At 39.3% G+C, this 26,819-nt stretch overlaps 1 protein-coding gene across 4 annotated transcripts in view; it reads right to left on the reverse strand.

Moving 5' to 3' along the window:
- PHF21B (PHD finger protein 21B) overlaps positions 1-26,819 on the reverse strand; it is a 142,079-nt gene that overhangs the window by 18,744 nt on the left and 96,516 nt on the right. For all 4 annotated transcript variants that reach the window (XM_031057062.1, XM_005421031.2, XM_014307037.2 and 1 more), the window contains 4 exons: positions 20,058-20,150; positions 9,119-9,469; positions 7,274-7,396; positions 2,305-2,356 (listed from right to left, as the gene is read on the reverse strand). In XM_031057062.1, the coding sequence (XP_030912922.1) occupies positions 2,305-2,356; positions 7,274-7,396; positions 9,119-9,469; positions 20,058-20,150 (619 nt within the window). The remainder of the gene's footprint in view (positions 1-2,304; positions 2,357-7,273; positions 7,397-9,118; positions 9,470-20,057; positions 20,151-26,819) is intronic.

Genomic DNA, 26,819 nt, shown 5'->3' on the forward strand with positions numbered 1-26,819 from the left:
CTTGATAGAGTTAAATTCCAAAAATGTGAAATTGATAAATAATTAGAAGTTTTAAAATAAACTGAACTGCGTAATGACCACTGCTTCTGATAAATAGCAATGACTGATAACAGTAAACATGACACAGTAAAATAATAACCTTTAGCATGTGAAAGCTATAAGGAAATCTCTGACAATTGTAACCACCAATTTTGATGAAAAAATATCCTTTCCATAGTAAATAGCTCTTGGCTGGAACCATTTATTTAATGCTAGTAGAAATATAAAATGTGAATTTATCGTCAAGAATTGATTCTGCATGGTGAGTGTTGTAGCAGTTTGGTTTAAAATGAGCATCTCCACATTTGGTGTAGAACAGAGAAGAACACTGCTTGGCATTTTGAACATAAGCAATAAATCCACACAAATAATTAGTTTCAATAAAATCAAAGGGTATAGAGTTATTCAAAATTAAGTCCTCTCTGTTGTAAGCATAATTTTTATTTCCGCATAAATTCAAATGTTGTCCTGTTTTCCTTAGACAAAGAAAACAAGAAGCAATCATCATTTTCACTTTTTGGATTATAAATCTTTTCCCCAAATCGTCGTAGCTTTTTGATTTCCATTTCAATCCATGACCATAAAGGGATTAAAAATTATGAAGGCTTAAAACTTCTTTAAACTGCTTTCAAATTCTCAGTCACTGGGACATTATATTTTAAAATGCAGATTTAAAGAGGAAAAACACTGAAAAATGGAAACAAGACCCACAGGAAACCTGCTGCATATACTTAGGAGACGCTACAATTCAGATATATTTTCTCACTAATTCACAGCTTGTCTTAAAACCAAAGAACTGGAAATCTTAGTAAAAAGAAATCAAGCTAAAAATGGTAGATACCTTGAGACAGCGAGGTAGCTAAGCATGTTCCTGAGTCTAAAGCACATAAAACTTAAACTCAGTGCACTGGAAATTCCTAAGTATTTTGTTTACTAAGGTCCATGGGATGAGTGGTAGATATCAATTGCCATTAACACTTTTTGTGATCAAGAATCACTGTCAGCTGACACAGATCTCAGTTTTCTCTCCTTTTACTGGTGGAATCACACCAACTTGTTGTAGCTGAGCTTGTAGCTAAAACCATCAGGGTGCAGATCTTTTCTTCAAAACAGCTGCATCATCTCTGCCCATGAGAACAATTCTGCCACCCCAACTTGTCTCATGCCACTGGCAAATTTGCTAAACAAACTCTTTTTTTCCCCCTCTCATCTCTAATTTCAGAACAACAAAGCTGAGGCAAAGAAAGAGACAAATCTGCTAATTTTTGCAAGCTATGTTTTGAAGGTTGGAGAAGGAAACTGAAAAGGATGTGGTGTTGATTTTAGCTTAGGTGCAATATTTGTTTGAAGTCATATTCAGGAGCCTGAGAAGACATGCTAGATGCTCTCATGCAAACACAGGATTCGATGGGAAGTCTGTTAAGTTTTTGGCTAAGTGGGGAAAAGGGAGGGAAGGAATTCTTTGTGAGATGTAGTCTTAAGTAAGTAAAATCTTAAAAAACAAATGCCAGATTTTCACCACTATTTTACATATTATTCTGTGGAACTCTAGAGGTGACAGACAATCCACTCAAAAATGAAAGCCTGTCACACGGGAGAGAGCAGAGAGCACTTGGTGCATATCTGGGCAAACATCTTTGAACCTCACAGATCCATTAACCAGATCAGTGGCAGTCAGAGCATTTGCAGGATTTTTGTTTCACTGTTTCTTCCAGATCTTAACATCTTTTAAAGGACCATGATGACTGAGTGAGCCCAAATACCAGCCTGTGCCAAGCAGGCTGGTGGCTGCAGGGCCAGCCCTTGTGCCCCTTGAGCTTGTATGGTCACCCACTACTGTGAGACTGAAAGGCACAACTGTGCAAAGATAACCTTTCATCTCATTTTCTCTTTTTTTTTTTTTTTTCAGTTTTCATGCCCTTCAGAGAACAAGAAAAGGAAAAACTGAGAGGGAATCTTGTAGATGTGTATAAATATCTTCAGGGATCAGAGCATGGGCTAGGCTGTGCTCCATGGTACCCAGCAACAGGACAAGAGGAAAGGTGCAGAGACTGATGCCCAGGAAGTTCATCCTGAACATGAGGAAGAACTTCTTTTCCAGAAGGGTAACAGAACATTGAACAGATTGCCCAGAGAGGCTGTGGAATCTCCTTCTCTGGAGAGATTCAAAAGCCATCTGAACACAATCCTCAGTAATGTGCTCTGGCAGAGAAGCCAGCAGAAAAGATTTCACTCAAAACTGTAAATCAACATATGCCACCTTACCTTCCAAATGTTCTGTTGTAACCAGTCCTAGTGCTACCATGAAGGCAATTTTCTAAGGAAAAAATAAATGGGTTAGATTTTCTATTATAATGATCATGCTAAGCAAATAAATAAAATTAGCATTGACAGAATAAACCCAGTAAAATTCTTTTAGAAATTTATCTTATTTGAATGCATAGTAATGTAAAGAACTTTAACTGAAGATTTGCTTGAGATATGCCTGGTTCTCCTATATGACTATATAAACTCAAGCAGTTCAAAGATGTCTGAAGTCAGTGCTAAATGACTCCTGATCTTACACAGCACATGACCAATATTCAGGCAATTCAATCAGTTCAATTTCACATTGCTAGCTGGATTGTTACTCAGTTCTTTAGTGAAGTAATTTTGTATTATTTTTTACAATCTGGACATGACACACTGCTTTTATTGGATATGAGCAAGCTGTATGAAGTGAAACAAGCATGAACTGTACAACATCAGACATCAGAAGTATATTGAAAGTCCCTTCCCATAAAAAAAAAACCAAACCAAAACCAACCAACCAACCAAAAAAACTCCCAAAAATTTTTCTTCCCAAGTTTTAAAAGCAACATCATGTGCACGGATTGTGAAGATATATACTGATCCAACATTTTTTCTCAATGGGGAGTGAACAAACATCTCCCACTGATACTGGAGAACTCCTTTTGCAGCACGAAATCTGATCTAAAACATTATTCACAACTCTTCTAAACTATATATGCACAAAACGTATCTTCATAATTAAAAAATCTTCAGAACATGCTGATGCAGTGACAGGACAAGTATTTGAGCAGATTCTAAATTTTCTGTCAGTAATTTCTCACTGGAAAATGTTTCCTTGCAGAAAGGTTTTGCTGAAGTTTTTATCGCATGTTTTTGATGAAAACTGAAATAACACTGTGTTGTTCCAAGCCCAAACTGAACTGAACTCCTTGGTTTTCAGTCACATTTGTGGGGCTTTGGGGGCCTCCTCTTTCTGCTGTGCTGAATGATCTTGTTGGATTTTCATGAGGTTCAGTTCCACAGGAGAGACAATCTGACTGTGAAACTCAAGCTCTTGGGAAATCCAAGCAAACAAAGCCCACAGTCCAAGTCTGAGGAAGTGTACAAAGACCATAGGAAGATGCAATTATCATACCTCAAATAAAATGTTTAGATTTAAGTCCAACTAAAACATAGTGTTTAAGCAGTAGAAGGTCAAACCATCGTTTCATTCAAAGAGTGTCAGGAGAACATGTTTCAACACTTCCAAGCCAAAATTAGTCTGACCTTCTTGTTTTGTGAAATGCCTGATGATTTAATATTTCATTTCAGGATAAAATCATCTAGTAAGTCACCAGAACTACAATTTCTTTTCAATTTTGACTTTCACTTAGTGAAATTGTGGAAGCAAAAAATTCCTTATTTTGTAGATGAAAAGAGCTAACTATTGGGTGGGTTCATCAAAATCAGAGGGTTAGGATTGGACATCTCTACCACTCATGCATCTGTGAAAATACCTTTGTCAAACAGATGAACTAACACCCATGTAAGACAGAAATACTTCCTTTCCACAACCTCAAGAGATTCCTTCTCTCCAGGTAGATTAAAAAATGGTGGTGTAGAATTTCCTCACTGGCAATTTAGATATATTCACACTGTATTTCTGCCTTCCATATCAGTGGTAATTACACACACGTGTTCATTTGCAAGTCAGACCTTGATTTCAATAATATTCACTCCTTACATGCCTGAAACACCAGCCAGGCACAGTAGGGGCCCCACACCTGAAGGAAAAGATGAATATTTGATCCACTGTGCAGATCTGAGAAGAAAATTATCCAACTGATTAGGATTACAAGCTTCACCTCAGCCCTGTCAAAAAGTAACAGTGGCAGGATACTTCTCAGCACTGTGAGCAAAAGTAATGACAATTTTAGGGATAGAACCAGGAAGCTGGAATGGTTAATGTGTGTTTTCTCAATGGAGTGCAGAATTCTTGCATCACCCCAACATTAAACTGTAGGGAAAGCACACATTTTCTGATGCCTCAACTGAAATTTGTGTACTGCAATGTCTGCTAAACAATTTCCTCTCTTCATGCTGAAATTGTTTGAATATGTATCTAACTAAATGCAACATACTTGCTTAAAATATGAAGAGCCATCACAAGTGGACTTGATAATTATCTCATGATTAAACACAGGAAGTGTTAGTTTTTATAGTTACTTGAAAGATGGTTCCTTTTAAAAAAATCCCAGTACAGGCTGTATTCTTTTGAAGAAGCATATTATATTAACAGCCTATTTGTTTTTATGGGTTTTGCTATTTCACATCTCTGCTGTTGATTGGATGCCACTCAAAATCTGACTTCCACTGCAAAACTTTTATTTCAAATGTCACAGGGTCTATTGTTTGTCCTCTGTAGAGGAAGTTACAAAGGCAAGGCTTCATTTTCTCCAGATTTTCAATCCAGGTTTAATACTAGCATTTAGTTCACAATTGCCATGTGTCTCTCTCGTGCTCAGGAAGAATTAGAACACCAGTAACTAAATAACCAGCATTTATGGCAGTATTTTTTCTTTTTGATAAAAACATTTTAGAATGAAAGTGTTGCCAGATAGTTTGCTAATATGAATTGTTAAATGATCAAAATGGTTTTGGCAGAATTCTGTTTCTCTCTGTGTTGAACTCAGGTCTCTTCAAGAAAAAAAGAAAAGATTAACCTCCCCCCCAAAAATGAACAAAAAACCCACAAAAAATAACGTCCAGGATATTTTCTCCCCAGAGGAGCAGCTCCCTTTTGTAATTATTCCATTTCTTTACAGAAGTCATCCTGGTGGGAGAAGGCTCACCACTGGATCCATCACCATTGTTCTCCATCTCCTGCTGATGGGAATGAGTGGGTGGCCTTCTCCTCCTCCTCAGTCCATGATCAGCTTCAGGGCTCACCAGCAGGATGACCAAGCCAGGAGCTAAAGACAGTAATTATCCTTGCTTTTCTCTGTTTGTTCTGGTACACTCAGTAACTGCATGTGGGATTCGTGGTACTGGTAAATCTGGTTATTTCTAGTTAGTTCATTTCAAATTGTCAGTGTAATTTGTTAAATCCCAGTCTCTCCTAACTAAGTTCTCTACAGTGCCATATTGGAGTTCCTGCCTCAGTTTTCAGCTTTGAAAATAAATAAAAGTGAGAAGCGCCTTGAGTGCCTGTTTTCTTTTTAAAAATACCATGCTGTTTTTGCTTTAAACTTAATCATCTGCTTATAAGCAATGAGTGCTTTCAGAAATACACAGAATGTCTTTTCATGAAGCAAAACAAAGATTTTCATAAAAGCATTTCATTTTGTAATTACATGTTCTATTTATGTCATTACATGTATTTATACTAATTATGATGTTAGTTCTAATTACACTAATTGCATAAATACATGATAATCAACTAAAGTTTACTTTCAAAGAACAAAAGAAATTAACTCTAGACCTACCTATTTATGGCTGTGCCACAAATCTATGAAAAGAACTGTCATAGTTTAGGGCACAGTGTCAGCACCCTACCCAGAAAATTAAGGTTTTTGAGAGCTCCAGTAAACAGGGTAGGAACAGTGTCTGTGGTTAGAAAAAGGTTCTTGAGATATTCTAGTTAGCAATGTAATGAAAATCTCACATTTCTGAATCCCATATCAAAAGTGTGCCCAGTCCAATTGCCTCCTCCTGCATCTCTCTGGAAGGCTTTTATTCATTATTCTTCCATGGGGAAAAGTTACAGGCAAAGAAAAATTGATGTTTTTTCTTCCTAGCATTCTGTTTCTAAGCAGGGCCTACTGGTCTTTCTGCCCATAAGGTGCTACAAAATAAAGAAGTTTTTGGAAATACCTGTCTAAACAAAGCAGAACTCTACAATCCCATCATTCTGTGGTAATGAAGATTCATATAAGGGTCAGATTTTAAACTTGGGAGGTTTCCCAAGCATAGTTTTGCAGAGCTTCTACATAGAGCTGTGATATTTTGGGCTAAAATATTTATCCTTAATACTTTTTTAACCATATTAACCTCCTAAAATGATGAAAAAAATTGACCACATGCCTCAAGTAACATTATTTTGTAATAATCCTCCTAAACCTACAGCTCCAAGGATGCTTTTGTGCTATACATTTATTAGACAAGTGAAGTTTAAGATTTCACAGGAGCTGAGCATTTCCACAAAATAAGCAGATTCAGTCTGTATAACTTCTCAACCTGCCCTAAAATTACACCCAATACACCTAATATAATGTAAACATACCCAGTCAAAACCCAAAATGTCTGTTAGAGGGACCCTATTTCTACAAGAAATTGCAGTTTATATTTCTAGTTTAAATCAAAATTATAACTCCAAAAAGAGATTTAGTCTCATTAGCCATTTTCTACTCTCTTACCCAATTTAAAGGATTTTAATGTACTTCAGACTAGAATCTGTATACATATGGGAAGACATATACACAGCAAATGCAGGAAACTATTAATACAATCTAAAATTTGCAAGATTCATTACAAAGAAGATGTTAAAAGTTCAGTTTACAAAATACATGTTAATTCCACCTCATACACAGCCTCTAAATCTGATGCCTTATGTTTAATAACACAAAAGAAAATATCTTAAGGCTGTATACACCTTTCACAAGAAATCCAGCAACAGCCATGGGGTGCCTAGATTATTATGAGACCTTTAGGTATTATGAGACCTCCAAGTCTCACATTTTGTGACAGTGGAAGGTTTGAATGGTGCAAACCAAACTTGTCAGGGCACTCGCTGGCAGGGAAATGACCCTGATTGCAGAGACTGAGAGGAGAGATGAACAGCTGGCAGAACCACAAGCACAAATAAAATAATCTCATTTGCACAAAGAAGAATGTTTAGATTGGCCCCCATAACTTAATCATATTGTAGCTCATTTATTAAAAATTAAAAGAAGAAAAAAATCACCTCTGGATTTTCCTCCTTTTTCTTTTTGGTAGCAGGCAGTCCCTGAGCTGACTCTTCAGGAGATTTCTTTGTCTCCAGTTTACTTTCTGTCTGGGTTTGGACTTGAGGTTGAATAATGATAACCTAAAAGACAATGTACAAATAAGAGAATTCACTATATGGAACTGGATTTTTCTGCCTGAAACCTTTGAGTCCACTTTGAAGGGTTACTTGATAGCCTACAAGAAAGAAATGGAAGTCACAAGTCAAAAGCATAAAACAACAGGATACCTAGGTTAAGGTTCTAAATCCATACTTAAGTTTCTAAAAATTAATTCTTACTGGTGCATTACAAACCTGCTGCAGCCTAAGTCACTTGATCAGTGCCTCTGAAAATTAGGACACTTTCTATTTGGAGGACTTGTGAAAGTGGAAGAGAAGCCATGCTTTAGCACTTGTGATAGTGATCTTAAGGTCTTTCCTTTGATTTTATTTTGTGTACAAGTAGAAGAGATGGGATTACTAAGCTTTCAAACCCAGTTTGATCTCAGTCATACCAGTGTTTTTTCAGAGTAAATAAATGGGGATGGGAAAGAAGGTATTCCTCATGGAACTGAGATCAGACTTCAGTCCTCAGCCTTTACTTGTTATAAGCAGTGGATGTCCAGTTTTCCATAAATTAAATAAAATTAAATTTAATTTAAACTAACTTTAGGTCTTGTTTAGAACCTATAGGAATTACGACACAGATTTCATTCACACATTTATGGTAGTATATCCAGCTGCTTATATTTGAATTATATTTGAATTTGATTTATATGATGTAGGTCACATTATCTAGAAGCTATAAATTAAAAGGAATGAATTTCTGCCCACAGAGCTACACATATGAATTCATACCTATAATCAAAAGGACTGTGGAAGCTTCAAAAGGACTTCCCAAGGACTATCACCTTCTAGATAAAGATTATTAGATTTGAAAACTAGGCCTTTTCCATCTACTTCCTTGCTAATTTTCAATCAATGTTATTTAAATGTTAGATACATTATCTCAGCTCAGTCACTCTAGAAGATTCAAGAGCACAAAAATGGATGGATTTGTGAGCCAGCAGCCATTTTTAATAAGAGGAAAATAATTTATATCAAAGAAATGGGGAAGAGATGTCTGCTTTTATTTACCTCAAAAGCCATCCTACATCCTATATATTTTTTAGCACTGTATGAGAACTTGTGCTGCCAACAAGACCAAAAAGTAGCAGGATCTCAGTAGTAAATTACAGTGAATGTCTGCCTGGTACATTAGCAGCCTGTACGGAATCTGTATCTGGTATAAGAGTGGTGAAGTTCTTGCATTCCAATGTTGAAAAGCAGTACAAAGATGAAAGAAGTAATTCATAGCTTGATTTTTTTCTTTTTACTGATTCATCTCCTGTGAGTTCTGAAACCCTGAGCTCTCATTTCATTTGGTCTTCCCCTGAAAGAGCAGAAGGGAATCTCTGATTATTTTTTGTACTCCCAGGGTCAGTCAACAAACCGAGTATCACTGTGTCACTGAAGAGGGAGTCCATAGGAAATGTGAGCCTGTACAGAATTCAGGGATTTCATTAGTGAGGATTGGCTTAAGGAAAGAGAAATTCATATTAACAGAAAGTCCTGTTAATATCAGTCTACATAATGATGTATTTTGTTCTCAGTAAAAAACAGCTTGTACACAGATAAAAGTCTGCTAGCTTCTATGTGTCCATGTAAGAATTCCCCCGTTGCTTTCTGATTATTTTCTTTGAGAAGAACCACTGACAACACTCCCAGGGCAATATTTGCTCACAGCTGCAGCACAGCTGCTGTGTTTGCTGCCTGGGAACTCACCTTGCTGTCGGCACTGATGAGGAGCGGCTGCACTTTGATGCTGTCGTTGACCACCGAGACAGCGGCGCTGGTGCTGATGGGAGCTGCATTGCTGGGGGACGTGGAGATGATGGCATAGGCCACCCCAGCACCACTCAGAGGGGACGACAGGGCTGCAGGCTCAGTGACACTTTGGGACGGGCTGCTGTGCGTCTGTCCATGGCTGACGGTGTTGTTGGCGGTGGGGAGGGCAGGGCTGGGGTTTTTGATGCTCACTATGGTTGCCTTCTGGAAGGTGGGAGGCTGCTTGGAAGGTTGGTCTCTGCACGGGGAGATTGGGAGGCTGTCTGGAATCAGGGTCTTTGGCCTAACCTGCAAACAGAGAGACAGGTGTTATCAGTGAACAAACACTGCACACCATGTGTTCTGCCAGTAGCATCTCTAATTGCATTCACCATGGACCAGGAGCATCTAGAAAAACAGATGGTAGCAACTCCGAGGAGCCACCACTTATAGATATATTCCCAGCTCTTCTCAACTGGGTCATTTTGAAGTTCTCAGCTCACCACAATGCTAAATAAGTGAGAAGAAAGTCAAATCCTTATTTTGATCAGCACACATCCATACAAATGCTAGCCAAGTCAAATCCAGTTCTCTCTGCTCATACCTGCAGCACAGCTCCTCTGTTTGCTGCCCATGTGTAAGCCAAAACCTTTGCAAAGAATGGAAAACCCAGGTGCAAAAATTTCCTGTTCTGAAGGACACAACACTTTAGCTATGAATTAAGGAGAGGGAGCTGTATCTTTAAGGGAGTTGTGAGAAAGCATTTACAGGGACAGTAAAGTATATGCTTTTATACTGGTGGATTGGTCAATGAACAACCTCATATGTTTAAGACATGCCATGTCAAATGGAGAAGAGATCAGTCACACAATCACTTAACTCACAAAAAAAAAATAAAAAGAGAGAGGGATACAAGAAACCCACAACCACCAAACATCATATTTTGTTGCAGTAATTAAAGAGCTAACTTGCAGCTGTGGGTGGATGCAGGAGGAACTTCCAGGAATGGAAGAGGACACTTTGCCCTGCTTTGCAACAGCTGGAGCTCTACCCAGAGCCATGAATGATAGCAGCAATCAATTGTTTTCAGCTAATGTGATGTGTTTCCAGTGGTGTAATTAACGTTACCCAGTCAACATGGCTCTGCCTTAACAACATGTTAAGTACAGCTCAAGGACTGAAAATAAATAATTTAAAATGCTTCACATGGAGTTAACTTCACTCCCAGCTTATTCGTTAACACAGCTGATAACACAGTCAGTTCCCTCCGTGCTTATTTAGTCCTGTCACTTCTTGCACCTTCCATACTGTGAAACAAAATGACAAGTTCTAACAGACAAACACGGGAAACAGCTGCCTGTGTCACCAGGCTGGAGTCTACAGGAGCCCTTCAAATGGTGCCAACTTCAATCTTCAGCCTAAGTAAACAATTTTTTAAAAATGCAGGGATTTACTGGTGTGCAGAAAACCATCTCTCAAGGCTGACCATCATCCTCTATTGTGTCAAGAAGGAACCATACCCTTCTGTCCCTACAGCAAATATTAAGGGCAACAACACACACGTTGCCAGCTCTCTGGGTCTCAGTAATCTGTCCCCTAAATACCAACAGAACCCCGGTGGACACCCACAAGCGTACTGGGGAAAGGCATCACAACAATAATGCCCTGGAGAGATGCATCTTAGGCTCCAGACATTTCTCACAGCTCAGGGTGAGGAAAGAAGCCTCCCCCATAGTGCTCTGCAGCACTATGTTAATTTGTCCCAGTTCTGTCCTCCCCATTGGCCCATTGGCCTTCCCTCCCCCTTTTACCCTTGTATGTTCATGCTCTGGTGAGTTCTCCCTTCCCTGCTTTCCCATTGGTTTGTGTAACCCCACCTATCCACCCTGGCATTCCCTATCCCTATGTACTACCCCTGAGCCCTCAGTTCATTGGATGATGCGCTTCTCCAGCCCCTTTTTCCCAGTATTTATACCCTGGACTCTCCTTCGTCTTTGTCATTGGCTCCTGGACCTCTTCAGCATTGCCTGAAATAAAGCACATTGGAACTGCATGCCTGGACCCTCCTGTGCCTTCACTGCTGAGCTGCTCTGTGTGTCTGTGTGTGCTGGTGCTCCCCTGGCTCCCAGCCCTTGGCACAAGATGCTCTCAGGGAAGGCTGTGTCCAGCACCACTGCAGACCACAACAGAGCCCTGCACCCCTGAGCAGTGCAAAAGTAGTACCAGAGGCACAGTCCTGCGTGGGACAGTCACATTGCCAGCAGCCATGGTAGATGGAAAGGTAAACAGGAGGTTTGCCCAAGGTCCTGCAGACTCATGCAGAGCCAGGAAGCCACTGTGCTCAGCTTACAGCTTCGGGGTGACACTGGAAAGCTGCAGAGACCTGCTGTGAAATGATGGAAAAGTACACAGAACTCCAACAACCACAGTCAAAACACCCTGACAGGACCTGAAGGGTTCTTTGCTCATTTTCTTTATGTAATGATTATCTGACTGGCTTAGTTAAGATACTAGACAAATACCTTGGTCAAGTAGTTTTAGGGAGGACTCTGTACTTAGCTTCATATCCATGATTAGTTAATGGTCTTATTTTCAAAAGTAGTGCACAAAGCACTGGTCTAAACCCATCAGTTCAAGAGTTTCTCTAGCCAAAAACTGTCACGTAGTCTACCAGGATCTACTGTATCTGTCACTCTTAATTGCACTTCTATACTTAATCAAAAGTCTAATTAAAACTAAATGTCTACATATAAGCATTATAATATAGCTATATAATATCTTTTAATATATAATTATAGCTATATAATACAGCTATATAATTATCTTTTCTACTGCATGATGTACTACCTCAGTGAATCCTACACACCCATAATACACATCCTGCAAGTTATGGATGAACACATCTTACTGTGCTGTAAAATAAGCTCTTCCTGCACAGATATTTAAACAAACTTAATTTTCCAAAATACTAAATTCTTTATAAAGTGCTTATTAAGTTTGGAAACTTAATTTTCCAAAATACTAATTTTTTATAAATTCTTTATAAAGAATTTAGCATTAAGTTTGTAAACTTAATTTTCCAAAATTAAGTTTGCAAACTTAATTTTCCAAAATACTAAATTCTTTATAAATTCTCTATAAAAGCACACTGAAATTATCTGATAGGATGTACCAAACGGGTACATCACAGAGCATATGCTGGGCACTTTCTGCCATCATGTGATACACAAGAGGGATAGCTGTTTTCATGGACTAAGCCTCTGAAAACTCCCTGCCAAGTTTACCTAACCTTGGGAGACCATATTTTATTGCAATTACAGAACAATAAAAAGGGTTGACTAGAGAAACAAAAGTTTCAGGTACTCCTGAGTTGCATTTAGAATTATTTAAAGTGAAAATACATTTATTTCAAGGACCTGCAAGTGTGAATCCAAAACAGAAAGCAAATGTAGAAGCCCCTTGTGCTCCAACACCTATGAATGTTCTCCTCAGAATATAAACAATAAGTGTAAACATTTAATAAACAGCTACATTAAATACCTTTGGCAGAGTGTCACCTAAAATCCCAAACTGCTACAGTTATTTGTGGAGATAAATGGTATCAGCTAGGAAGAGAAAAAATAAGAAGGAAAGGGTAACATAAATTCCTTTCCCTCGTGGCAAAACTGTTGCTTAAATTTGGGAGATGAAAGGAGGACAGTGGCACTAGCAAAAGTTTGGAAGCTGGCAATCACTGAAGAAGAGGTGGAATAAAACTAGGGCAGGACAGGCACTGCACACACACAGTACCAAAAAGTAATTTTCTACTGAAAGTAGCACAGGTTGGATAACACCAGTCCCTGTCACAGGAGTTACAGAAAAAAAGGCACCAAACTTGAGCAAAAGAGAAGAAAAGAGAAAGAGTGTATGTTACCAAAAGAACACTTCAACTCTTGGCAAGTGCTGCAAGTAACAATTCTCCTGTAGGCTCAACCCTTCTTTCCCCAAGTATCTTTCATTTAACTTGTGACAGCTGTCAAAACAGAATGTGATACTACCAGGGCTCAAAATGCAGAAGAGAGAGCTGCTTCTTGAATATAATGATTTCCTAAATCCATGTTGTTCTTGAGTTTCCTCCATACCCACACTAACAGAAACATTTCATTTCCTGTGGCAATGTTCAGACTAGTGCTTCTCAGATAGCTGCAGGCGAGCACACTTTTCAAGGAGATATTCTCAAATCTGAGCACTCACTAGGTGGCAGCTGTCTGCTTTTCAGACAGGGAAATAAGAGAGTGCCCAATCCTGTGAGATGTTCAGAGTGCTCTTTTGTTCAACAACTTCTAATTTAACATATTTTAAAGAGTTTCAGATCAGGAAAGAATCAGCTCCTGTGACTAACATGACTTGTTGTATATCTCATATTATTAAGCTCCATCCAGATGTCCCTATATGAAGCTCAAAAGGCTGGGACTGGGTTCGGGTTCTGTTTGTTGTTAGAGCCAATGTTGTTGCTGTTTGTTTGTCTTATTATACATACTAGTAAAGACCTGTTATTCCTATTCCCATATCTTTGCCTGAGAGCCCCTTGATTTCACGATTTTGATAATCCAGAGGGAGGGGGTTTACATTCTCCATTCCAAAGGAGGCTTTTTCTGCCTTCCCTAGCAGACACCTGTCTTGTAAACCAAGACAATCCCAACAGGTGAGCCACTCACCTGCTGTAGTAAAGAAAAATAAGGTAAGAAAGAAAATCTCTTACAAAAGAAGCACTCAAGATCCAACCTATACAGGTATGGGGGAAAAGGAGAAGGGAGGAAAGTCACACAGTTCCTCCAATCTCTGTGGGCAATCCTATGTAGTCCTAAAGGACAGGATTTAATTAGAGCAGTTACATCTGTGAAGATCTGCAGGTGCTATGAGAATTGTTAAGGGCATTTCTGGTAAATGTGTTCTCCCTCAAGCCTAGGAAAAAAGGGAAGTTAACATGGAGTACTTCAATTACAAACCCAAAAGGGATCACTGTGATCCTCCAATTCACAGGCTGGCCATATAATTTCTCCCAGAAACTGAAGACTGATTTTAAAAGAAAATACTAAAGACTTCTTAATGATGACCTCCAGTAAATTGTTAATTTTTTTTTCTGCTTTTGCCTGGCATTTTATAGCAAGGTTGAATTTGCCTAACTTCAGCTTCCAGTCCCTGGATCTTGTTCTAGCTTTGTCAGCAACACTGAAGAGCCCTCCCCTCCCCCTGTATCAGATATCAGCTGGATCATGCTCAGCATCCATCAGCCCTTCATACTAGCAGGGCCCATCTGTATGAAAGTAAGTTTTTCAGCTCAACACAATATCACATTGCCTTTGAGAGAAAGACCATTATTCACACTTTATTTTCACTTCACCCTTGTACTCAGAGCTTGAAAACAAAAACTTAAAATGGATTTGGCACAATTCATATGTCACAGAGGCAAAGTGCTGGGAGCAGCAGCCAGAGCTTTCATTCTTGAAAACTTTAGAGGATTACACAGAAAACATTAGCAATGGCTGATAAAATGAGTGCAATATGGGGTAATCATATCCTTCACCAGAATGAACAGATGTACACAGACTTCAATAAAGCTGTGTCTATTTATGCCAGCTGAGGACCGACTCCCTCCCTCTTCTTTTTGATCAGTAAAAATTAGGCAAAAAAAATTTTCTCCTTGAATTTACAGCAATGACAATCCCTAAAATCCAGGTTGTCCCACTCACTCAAATACTTGAGTTCATTTTAGTTCCTTTCCCAATAAGCTCCTCTTATCTTCAGCCTGGTCTAGGACCACTGTCAAAATAGACATAGTTTATTTTCTCCCCACAGGGAAGAGTTCTTTCTTTTCTTCCTTCCCCTTCATGGGGCTACATAAAAAGGAAGTTACTCTTCATTGTAGAAAGCCCAGGCAAGGTGACCCAGAATAAGTGAATCCCATGTTCACATACAACTTAGGCTTCTCTTTAGCATATCCCTGGAATATTAGCCTGTGAACCTACAGAAAGATATTGTGAAATGCAGGGCAAAACCCAAGGAGCAGCTCCAGCCCACATTTTCAATCCTGCTACACTGGATGGAGCAAACCAGGGAAGAAACATTAATTTGATCAAAACAAAATTGAGCAGAACTCAGCAAGGGCAGAACTGCAACAAGCCCCTCAAAACAAACCCTGGTCTCTCAGTTTACACACACCACCACCTAGGAGCCACTCAGCAGTATTTTCACGTGTTCAAATTGCACACACTCAATCAGGCATCTCCCAGGTGCTGTGTATCTGCCATGATTTGGTATTTCAGTTGTTAGTCATGGACTGCTAACTTAAGTGTAAAGGAGGTGATATGCAGCTAATAGAAGTCCTGGGCAGTTTATAAGAAGGCAAAACAATCTAATTTAGTTTTCTTCTCCTTCATCTTTGCTTGATACTAATGGATGTTTTGCTGAGAAATGGATGTTTTGCTGAGAAGGATGTTTGAGTGGGAATCTGCCAGCTCTGCTTTTTGTGGATGTTGGCATAAGGCAGTCAGGTGGGAGCTCTTTATTAAAAATGTTATCAATGTTTTGAACACTGGGTTGGTCTTACATGGCTTGGGTTTTTTGGAGGAGGGAAGAAGCCAGCCACAGAAGTGATTTTTCTGTGGGAAGCTGCTAGAAGCTGCATGCCTGATAAAACCAATTGCAGGCTGGCTCTGAAAACAGACGTGCTGCTAAGCCAATTGATGTAGTTAGTAATGCCTCTGTGATGACATATTTAAGAAAGAAAAAGCGTGTACAATTCCTCTTTTTTCTTTTGAGGTGTAGGGAGGCGGCTGCCAGAGGGGCCATCCCAGCACTGGGAGCAGTAGACCAACTTTGCCACAGACCAACCTATTTCTTCTGTAGTACACAGTAGCAGCCCAAAACTTTTTTGTGTCTCTAGAAGTTGTTTTCCTTCCAAGAAATCTTCCAGAAGCCCTACTACTAAGGAAGCCAGGAGCAGTACCTAGGTTTGGTACACATGTGAAGAGAAGCAGCAGCTACCAGTAGAAATGTGCTCATGAGAATTATGACATGAAATTTGAAAATGGGACAGTGTTTTTAACACGTGGAGACTGGCTGGGCTCACATGGCACCCATTGAAGAATAAACACACACCAAGATAACAGAGCTTGTCTCAGGGCAGACAAGTGACCACATTCAGACCCTACTGAATTACACATGTTAAAGTGTCTTGGTTTGAAAAGACAGGTGTCTGCTAAGGAAGGCAGGAGCCTCCCCTGAAATAGAAAATGTAAAATTCTCCCACCAAATTGTTATAATTTTGAAATTAAGGGGGCTCTCAGCAAAGATTTGGGAGCATGAATAACAGTACTTTATTAGGAAAGAAAAGAAAATAAAAATAAAATAAATAATGCAGTAATACAAAACAACACTGACAGAGTCAGAATACGACCTGACACCCTGTTGGTAGAAGTCCCATTAAATGGTGGCTGCAGCCCTCCTGCAGTGCCAGGTGTGGTTCTGTTGGAGCAGGGATCCTGTAGAAGGGTGGAGTTTTCCTCTGAAGGTACAGTGGTGGTCTAGGTGGGCCTGGTCTTCCTTAGAATCCAGTGGGAAAGAGCTGCTCCTCTGGGAATCCAGTGGAAAAGGCTGCTGTGGTCTTCCAAAACCCAGATTCTATCCAGGTAGGAATCCTCCCCTGGGCGGAGCATCTCCCAATGGGATGATGTAATTTTATCAGTCATGCAGTGGGACTCAATGGTCCATTAACAGAAGAGATCTCCCCAAAGGGAGGATGGGTTTTGGAAGAGATGAAGAAAACTGCTCAATAGAAGATAACTGCCCCATCAGATAGGAATAGAACACACACATCCATTTCCAACCTAAGCAAAAAAGTCACTGCAGAAGATATAAACTAAGCAGTGTCTGACAGCAGAACTTGGCAGAGTTGACTGAAACATACATATTTCACCTGAGGCCCTGTGAGTACCTGTTTGCTTTCACCACTAACCTGTGTGATCCCTCCAATGCAGACACTGCTCTGCTCTAAGCAGCAGTGTGATGAGCAAAGCCATCCCAAACTGTGCCTTCAACCAGCACTGGAAAGATAGGTCAGGGAAATAGCATTGTAATCTGATTTAACTGCCATTCAAAATGTCACAGTCTCTCCCTCCATTAATTTGAATGAGGATTGCACTAGGCCCAAATTACTGACAATAAAACGGGATTTATTTTAATATTTTTACCTTTTCATTTAAAATCTTCCTGTTGAAGTACAGCAAATCACATTTCACATGTACCTCTAGGTGGCTACAGTGCAACTTGGATTTGTCTGTAAACCAGTTCAAAATAAACAGAATATTTGCTCTGCAGCTGGATATAGGAACTCAACCTGACAGAATGCCACCCCCTCCTTAGAGCAGATGGTGCCATAAGGAAGAGGAATAGCTCCAGAGTACCACAGTGTTTAAGTAGAGGACCTCTAGGATTTTCTTCTTAGAGTGCAGTGGAGAGTCTGCAGTTTCAAAGCATCTTACTCAGCTGGAGACCTCAAAGACCAAAGTAAGAAGAGAAAGGCTATCTGGAATTAGCTTCTCAAACATCACAGCTCACTTATTTGATGAAAGCAAAAATACCTTCATATTTAGGAAAAAACTAACCAACAAACCAAACCAAAAAAACCCAAAAAACAACACAAATGTCTGTCAAAGAAGCTTGTTTTGGCAAATAATTAATGCCTAAAATATTGTTTGTATTGTGGAAAGAACTTGTAAGTAATGTTTGTTTGCTCACCACTTAATTAGCAGTTCTGAGTGATGTGATTTTGCTGCCATTTGTGAATGTGCAGATTTTGAAACTTCATTTCCCAGATGGAAAAGCTTCCAGGGGGTCATATCATAAACCCATTTAAATGAACAAAACAAATGACAAGTATCTGTACTAATGTGGAAAATGAGGGAAGCTGTTACTATTTTATGTAACTCTTGTTAAATGCCTCATTTTACTTGTGCGGTATGTTTTTTTTTGCATAGGGGTAAATCAAAAGAGGCTGTCAAGATGAGGAGCACTAAAGTGTTAAATATATCAAACTCCTTTAGACGTGATGAGGCCTCAAAATGGATGAGTCCTCTCTTTCTGTCCAGCCAGCATGGTAATATTTATGCCTACCTGTAAATCTGAAGGGAATCTGAATCCCAAAGAAATAATGAGACTGGTCAAAAGGAGAAATGACAGGGAGCAGTTGGTGTGCTGCCAGGAATGCAGATACTGACTTGGATTTTTCCCAGTTATCTACATGCACCTGAGACAGAAGTATAATCTGTCCAGCTTAGAGGAAAGGCACTTCCAGATGAAGATTCACATGTAAGTAGGCTCCTAAAATGGCAGGAATCCCAAAAAGGCTCCACCCAGGCCTTTCACTGCTCCACATACCTGCAGAGAAGCAGCACATGCAGCCAAAAAAGATTAAATGAATGCAACTGTACCTGCCACTGCACAGCTACACCTGGACTCACTGCTTGAGTAAATGGAACACAGCTGCTGGAGCACAGAAGCCTTTGCTGCTCTGGTTTCATTGTCACAACTAGACTTGTCACAACTTCACTGTCACAACTAGACTTGGCAGAGATGGACATTGAGGAAGGTTCCATCCCTTCCAGAACAAGATTGAGCCACAGATAACATCTGAGTCTGGACACTGCTTTCATTCCCTGTGAAATATTCCAAATTCTTGCTAGAGGAGGGACGAATATGGTTCTGCTGTCCCAGTAATTTGCTGTTACATGGGCAAACAAAGTAATGGTTTGAGCAGGTGCCAAACTCAGCTGGACTCAACTTGTTGGTATGCTTAGGAGATGGGAATTTGCATCTCCAAAAGTCAGTCCTAGAATGGCAGGATTGTGCCAGTAACTCAGAGCAAGGTATGGGGCCTTGCCTGTCACCCATGGGGACAAAAGGAGGTTAGTGGCCAGCCTGGTCAGTGACCAAGTCTGATGAATAAAAGCTGAAGACATGGACTGTGACTGGGTTTAATTCTGCATTATTTCCAGCTCCTACTGGAAGATAATATACACCTCTTAATTTCCAAAATAATTTTTTCTTAGGTGCTTGTTTTCACAACACTACAAGGAAGAAGATGTTTTTACCATAACACCTGTGTGGCATCACATGGCCTTGCTTCCTGGAATTTTTATATTTCCATCAGAAGTTTCCAATTTTCCTGGACCAGAGCAGTGAGGGCCACAGTGGGAGAAATATATTTATACTTAATAATCATTACTGTTAAGAGGAAACCATAGAACTGCAGCAAAATGCCTATTGAAAATGACATCCAAAAATTTTGAGAAAAAGGATTGAAATGGGGAATAAAGTGCATAGTTATAGAAACAGTGATTGGTGTTCAGAAAAGAAGACAGTTTGAAACCTTTTAAAAAACAGTGAGTGCAACTCTCCTTTCACTCTTGCTCAGAGAATCTTTCCTCAGTCTGGCACCTGGGTTAGCTGGGCCAAAACTTTGTATTGGGATAGATAAGGCAAAAAAGTGAGTGAAACAGAACATAGGGTTAAATCTTGAACAGGAAGGTTAACACTTCGACCAGTTCTTTTAATTACAGCATTGCAGATTTTCACTTTGATTTGTGATTCAACTTTAAAGCATAAATTTACATTCCACCATATGTATTTTGCTCTTCCACAATGAATCTGCATTACATTTTATAGCTTTTCATTGCGCCATCAGTACACACCCAGAAGAATTATTTTTTTTCATGGACTGAAGAAAAACACAACTCTGCAAAATCAGTGGGCTGATGCACCCAGGCCTGGACACTAGACAGAAGCAGAGAATATGTACAAAGAAGAAGAGAATATGCACAAAATGACACAACCCCCTCTTTGAAAGTGTATTTTGTACCTGAGGTAGCACTGCTGGTCCTTGTCCTGCCAACCTCTGCAAGGAGCTGACCTGAGGAACCTTAATGGGCACTGCAGTGATAGTTCCCAAAGTCTGTTGGAAGAAAAACATTTGAACACAGCTTAAAACAATTGAAAAGCTTTCCCAGACAGAATTTCTCTGAGCCAGCAGTTCCCTTCCAGCTCTTTTCCCCTTCCCAGCTGCCCTGGCTGAAGGCTCTCTAGGAGGCACCAAACTGTTTTCAAAAAAGATCTGAAATGCACCACAGTGACGTGTATTGGTACAATGATGCATTTCATGGTAGCCAGGGTCACAAAGAAATATTTGCTGTGCCTCAGGAAATAGTAAATACTGAATTATTAAAATGGAAAGCTGCCTATAAATCTACTACAGCACACTGCCACACAACATTCAGCTGACAGCCATTTGGCCAACACAGCATTTATTGCTATCCATGCTTATTTTTGTTACTCACCCTTTTCTTAGTTTTATACCAAATTTATTCAAAGCTTATTTAAGATAGGATAGATTAAGCAGATGGCTTATAAATTTATGATTGGGCCATATATGTAAAGAAGACAGCTAACTTTTCCCATTCAATGTCTTTCATCCCTGATTTCAATTCACAGAGTCATGGAATGGCTTGGATTGGAAGGGACCTTAAAGATCACCCAATTTCACCCCCCAGCATGGGCAGGGGCACTTTCCACCAGACCAGGTTGCTCCAAGCCCCATCCAATATGGCCTTGGACATTCCCAGGGATGGGGAAGCCACAGCTTCTAACCAAAAGTTCTAAAAATACTTTGGTTTACTGGGCAATATTCTTAAGGCAAGGTTTTTGTAACTTTTATCTAGCATTTTGTTATCACTGTTGGGATGACACAGAAATATAAGCAAGCATATGACTGTCATTATAACAGCAAGAGACACTTAGTCACCAAACAGAAAATCTTACCAGACTGTTAGAAATAGCTAATATGGAGAAAAATATAGATTCAACTGAATTTCTCTAAATTTAACTCTGCTCTAAACCAAGACTTTGGATCACAGCCAGCAAGATAAAATATGCTATTATTACCTTAATCTGATAATGAAATTTGTCAGTAGAAAAGAAACTATAACATAATCAGCTCAAGGAAAGTGAAATTGTGTCATATCCATACTGATATGTTCTCCTCAGACCTCACCCACAGAGTGGCAAAACAGTCTATTTCATTCTGTCTCCAGTGTTTGATAAGAAATAACAAGTGTATTCAGGCAGAATATTCTTAATAAACTTCTCCTACAGCATTTATATTTTTACTTCTGCTACTCCTGTCAGAGACATTTGGGGGTGTGATGCTGCATATTCAGCAAAGATGAACATTTGAAGAAGATTTTTTGCCTGATTAAAACAACAAGGAGAGTTGAACAGTTATAAACAGGCAAGACAATTTTTCTTGAGTACTCGTGGATTACTAGTGCCCTGGATTATCCATGGAAAAACATACTCCATTAAAATTCTGTCTCAAGCCAAGAGAAGAGGGAAAGGGGACAGAGAGAGCAGCATTTCCACCCATGGATGATGAAACAAGTAAGTTACACCTTCCTTTAGAAATCAGGGATCTGGAGGAGGATTAAGGAGGGTGAGGAACAGAAGGCGGTATTTCTGCCACAGGTTCCTTATAGGGTGATACAGGGACTAAAAACAAGGGGAAGGATCTGACTGAACAACTTCATTGCCCTCTCTACCCTATCACAGCCTCACACATCAGCAAGAATAACTTGATGAACTACTGCAGTCTGGGGAGGAGGAGAAATTGAGCTGCCACCTGCTGCTATGGGCATTTATTAGACTTATCACATCTTCCTGCTTAATATTAGCATGAACTGTAATCAATTCAGCCCAGATTCAGATTTTTTAGGGTAAATACTGAAGTGAACTTTCCAACTCATGCTACAGAAAGTTTATCAAAAGTAGGATCTATATTTTCCTACTGTCCCAAATGAGATTTCTTTCATCACAGGTGAAGTCCAGGGTCTACTTGGAAGTACCAGGGGCATCACTGCTTCTCCTGTGCTGCAGAGATACCCTCTACAGAAAGTTCAAAACAAAAAGTTCTGCCTTCTGGAAAGTTGTGCTTTAAAGGCTGCTGCCTCTGACCTTGCAAACACACATTTTAATATTCCTATTCCTACAAATACACAAGGATTTGCAAAGATTTCCAAACTGGACAACAAAATACATGGTGATTGGCAGGGTGGTGTTCAGTCCAAGGCTGGAACTTGATGATCTTGGATGTCTTTTCCAACCTTAATGATTCTGTGATGCCATTAAAATACAAAGAGCTGACACTGAATGAAATTGGGAACTGATTATAAATATAAGAGTCAAATTACTGAGATGTTAACTAACATAGAGTTATCAATTGTTAAGATGCACAAAAAACTCCATGTCTGAGTAAAAAAGCTCTTCTCTTGTATTACTTTAAATATCTCCAGGGAATAAAAAACAACCAAGCATCTAGAACAGAATGACTGCCTGTCCTGTGAGGAAGGAGGTCATGTCAGCCCCTGGGTGCCTCGCTGGGCCAATTATGGTTCAGGTTTCAAAACAGTGAATGATTGAGACAAAAGAAATGAGAGAACAAACAAGAAACACCACAAAACTACTCTGCACTGTTTCCTCAGCTTCACTTGAAGGCAAAGTCAGGAGGAATCATCTGTGGATAGCGGAGAAATGAACTACTGTCACTTCTGCCTACTGCACTTTCAAAAATTTAATCAGATTTATTTTCCTGAAGTAGCAGTTCTGCAGCAAACATAAAAGTACAAAACCAAATAACTCTTAAATGATGAAATTTTTAGTGACAAAGATGCAGCCTTCTGTTTACAAATGGTTTTATAGTAAGGATCTGTTACTGAATATTCAAGGAAACAATCTCAGTATAGAAATCATATGGCCAAGTTCTGAAAAAATCAGAACTTCAATCTCACATTAATATTAGCACTACATTATGTTCAGACAGAGAGCTATGTAAGAATCTATTTTATTTTTCACTATTTACATTGTTTTGTTACGATTTCCCAGCTTGGGCAATAAATGGCTCCAGCTATTCAAGAATTGGATGACCTCTGTACTTTTCCTGTAACACATTTCATCTCTTATGTCTGGGTACTTCGCCTAGGTCAGTATTGTTGTCTCCCTTTTAGTGATTAAAAACATCTAGATTTAGAGGTGAAACGATAATGGTCAGGGCTAGACTCTTGTGCAGGTGGAAATTCCAGTGTCTAATCCATGTGACTGATTAACTTCATCTCATCCATGCATGGAGACCTCCATAGGAATGGCTCAGTTTTTAGGCAGACCAGGATGTCTCCATGATGATGGGTGAAAGAAGTGAAGCATGAAACAGGGAATCCCAGTTGTGCTCTCTGCAGTGAAGGAGGTGCCAGAATGGGTGGTTGGGCAGTTTGGCTCTGGGTAAAATTTACACTGATTCGTTCTTGTTCAAGCTGTACAAAAACAAGAAAATAAATGGGAAATAAAAACATAAGTCTCTTTATCTGACGTCCTTGGCCACACAATGAGAACTGGACAAATTTCCCATGGCTCAAGCTATGACATGTCAAATCCTGCTCACACTCCCCTTAGTATATCAGCTCCAGTTGGGCCTTCAGCTCAAGCCCATGGGCTTCAGGAGGCAACTACTCAAGATACCTCCCCAACAAACAGAAAAATAAACTTTTGTTCCTCCTGGTAGCAGAGCTACGTGTTTTCATGCCCCAACTGTCCAGGCCATGGTGAGCCTGATGGAGCAAAGATTTGCCACTCACTAATTCCATCCACACTATCGTTTTTATCCATGGGGACCTTTTTCTTTTCTCCTTCTTCTTTTCCAGTTTATCCAAAGAGCAAGGTTGTGCACATTCTTATAAACTTGTAATTAACAAGCTGAAAAGACATTTTTCTGGCAATGCTTGACCTTTAAGCATTTTTGTATGGATTTATTGATACAAGCAGAAACAGTAATTTAAAAGACTATTTTATGAATGTGGAATAGCAGCACTTTAGTAAAGATAAATTTATTTCTACATTTACAGCTCTAAGCATTTTAATGAAAAAGGTCCATAAAAGTCAAAGATATTTCTGAGTCTCTCCTTTGTCTAAAGCTACTTGGGCTTTTCTGGTGACCCTCTGAAACATCTATAATGTGAAGGGATGGGGAAAGTGAAGAGCCAAATTTCAGTTTGCCTCGGGTTTGATTGTATGCATTTAAATCAGACTTACTACTTTATACAGTTGGGTTTTTTTTCAAATAAGAACAAGTACATCACCCTGTATTTCCTACTGTCCAATTCACTAAACTTTACATCCAAAAGCATTTTGGGAGCTCATGATCTTTTGCTAACTCTTACCTCAACCTCCAGCCCTGGACTGGGACAGAAAGCTCAACCACTCCATCCCTCAGTGCAGAGTTACTGGATAATGAACACACGTGACTGGGACACAAGACATTTCCCAGCTCCTGTCTCCAGCCACCTCCACAGGCAGACAGGGATCTGGCATGTCAGGGACATGGTTTTGATTCGGCCATCCACAGATGCTCTCAGACAGGAATGCAGCAGGCCCACTGTGGAGGGGACCTGCAATCCCTGTTGGGTAAACGTCATCCAGCAGCACCTTCCAAAGCGTCATTCAAATTGCAAAAAGAGGTGAAGGAATCCAGATGAAATCATCCTTTTCACTGGTCAGTTTATTCCCTAAGATAATAGTAATAACTTAAAATAGGAAAAACAGCTCAAGTCCCCAAAACAAGAGGACACCGTTGTATTAAAAGGAAAAAAAAATAAAAAAAGCAATTCCTCCCATTCAACCAAAAGAAAATGAAAAATTTAAGAGATATTGCCAAGTGCAGTTATAAAAGAAGATCACTTATCACTGTCATTTCTATTAATGCCTTGCATTGTAACTACAGGAGTAACCAACAGGAGTTGGATTCAATGACCCTTGTGGGTCCCTTTCAACTCAGAACATTCTGTGAACCTCCTATGATTCTCCTGCCATAAATCAACCCCATCCCAGGATAAAGGCTCTCAAAGACAACTGAGGTATAGAAGTGTGAGGAGAGTTGCAAGTGGAAGACATAAAAAGTGAAACAATGAAGTATGGCATGGGCAGAGGATAAGAATTCAAAGGATGAAGTCTAGAGATGGTCAGAGGATAAAAGGATGCTGCTGCAGAAACAAAGATGAGACCTACATTATCCGTGATCAGACTAAGGGCCATACATTCAGTCTCCAGCTATTATGTTAGGACTTATTTAGTCAATGCCTGAGTTTTCAAATCTAGGACTATTTGTGATTTAAGCAAGCTTCTGCCTTTCAGTCCTGAATGAATACACACACACACATATATATGTATGTATCTAGATATTGGTATCTCTATTGAAAAATATTTGCATTTTACTCAGTTTGGGTACATAGATTTGTCAAACCATTGCTATGTTCACTTTGAATTATAAATTGCCTTCCCCCCTCCTTTAGATGTAGTAACAAATGGTTACTGCTACAATTCATTATCTGTACAAACTCATTGCAGAGCTTGTGTCCATGAGCAGTTTAAGATTACATCACAGATGTAAAGCTGTTAGGGGACATAACTGTTCTCCCACTCCAGAATTACACCAGGATAAAATCACTCCAGTCAATCACTGAAGAGAATCAGACTCAATCAGCAACAGAAGGTTAAAGACACATTCAGTTCTGCAGCAGGTTACCAAAAGAAGAGTTTAACTCAGGAACATATGGGTTTGTTGTATCTCAGCTGAACAGTTCAATTATTTGAGCTCAACTGACACTACATTGCTGGATTATTTGCAAATTATTTTATACTGACATCAATACTGCAGCACAAATACTGTGTTCCTGCAATGAATTATGGAAATACTAATCTTCTTCTTTTTAAAGAACATAAGCATCTTTTTAAGATCTAGGTCTTCTTCGTGTTGAACCTAAGCTATTAAAAAAAACCTTTTTGTCTGTTATGTGTTCAATATTGGCAACAACAGTTTTACAGAATGGATTTTTAATGTGCTAGTGACGGTGGAACAGATTGCTATGGCAACAGCAAAGACGAAAATTCTTAACCTGAATGGATCATCGCTGAAGTAATTGCAGGGGTTTTTTACCCATTCTACATCCATTTTATAACTTGAATGCTGCATTCAACCTTAATCTTGCTTTATATAAATGCCAAGCACTGTATGCAGCCTCCAAGTTGATTTGACCTAAAACTTGCTGCCCCTTTCCTCACAAATCCCAGATAACTGTTGTCCTCTAGCTCACCTGAACACCTGAATACTATCATGTTTTCAGAGTCCCCCAATAAAAGCAACGGGCCTTTGGACATAACTTTGAGGCTCCTGTAAGACAAGTTCAGATACATATTTTTTCTTTCCTTCTAGACTCAACTTGCATAAAAATTGGTGGAGATAATTTTTCATTTTCCAAAATCTGGTGAAATCACTGTGCGTGGTATTTCCAAAAAACTGATGGAATAAGGTATCAGTTTCACATTTCATTGCATTCGAAAGAGGCTGTTATTTCAGACACATATTTTGTATGAACAGTAATTTAATTGGAATTTCATAGAAATGTAAATGTTTACAGGTTTTAAAAGTGTTTGTTCTCCCAAGTTCCTCTCCCTTTACTCAGAATTCATTAATCATGCTTGCATATGCAATTTATGATTGTTATGAAGTAGACAATTGAAAATACAT

The sequence above is a fragment of the Geospiza fortis genome, unplaced genomic scaffold, assembly GCF_000277835.1.
Source record: "Geospiza fortis unplaced genomic scaffold, GeoFor_1.0 scaffold10, whole genome shotgun sequence".
NCBI classification, from domain to species: domain Eukaryota; kingdom Metazoa; phylum Chordata; class Aves; order Passeriformes; family Thraupidae; genus Geospiza; species Geospiza fortis.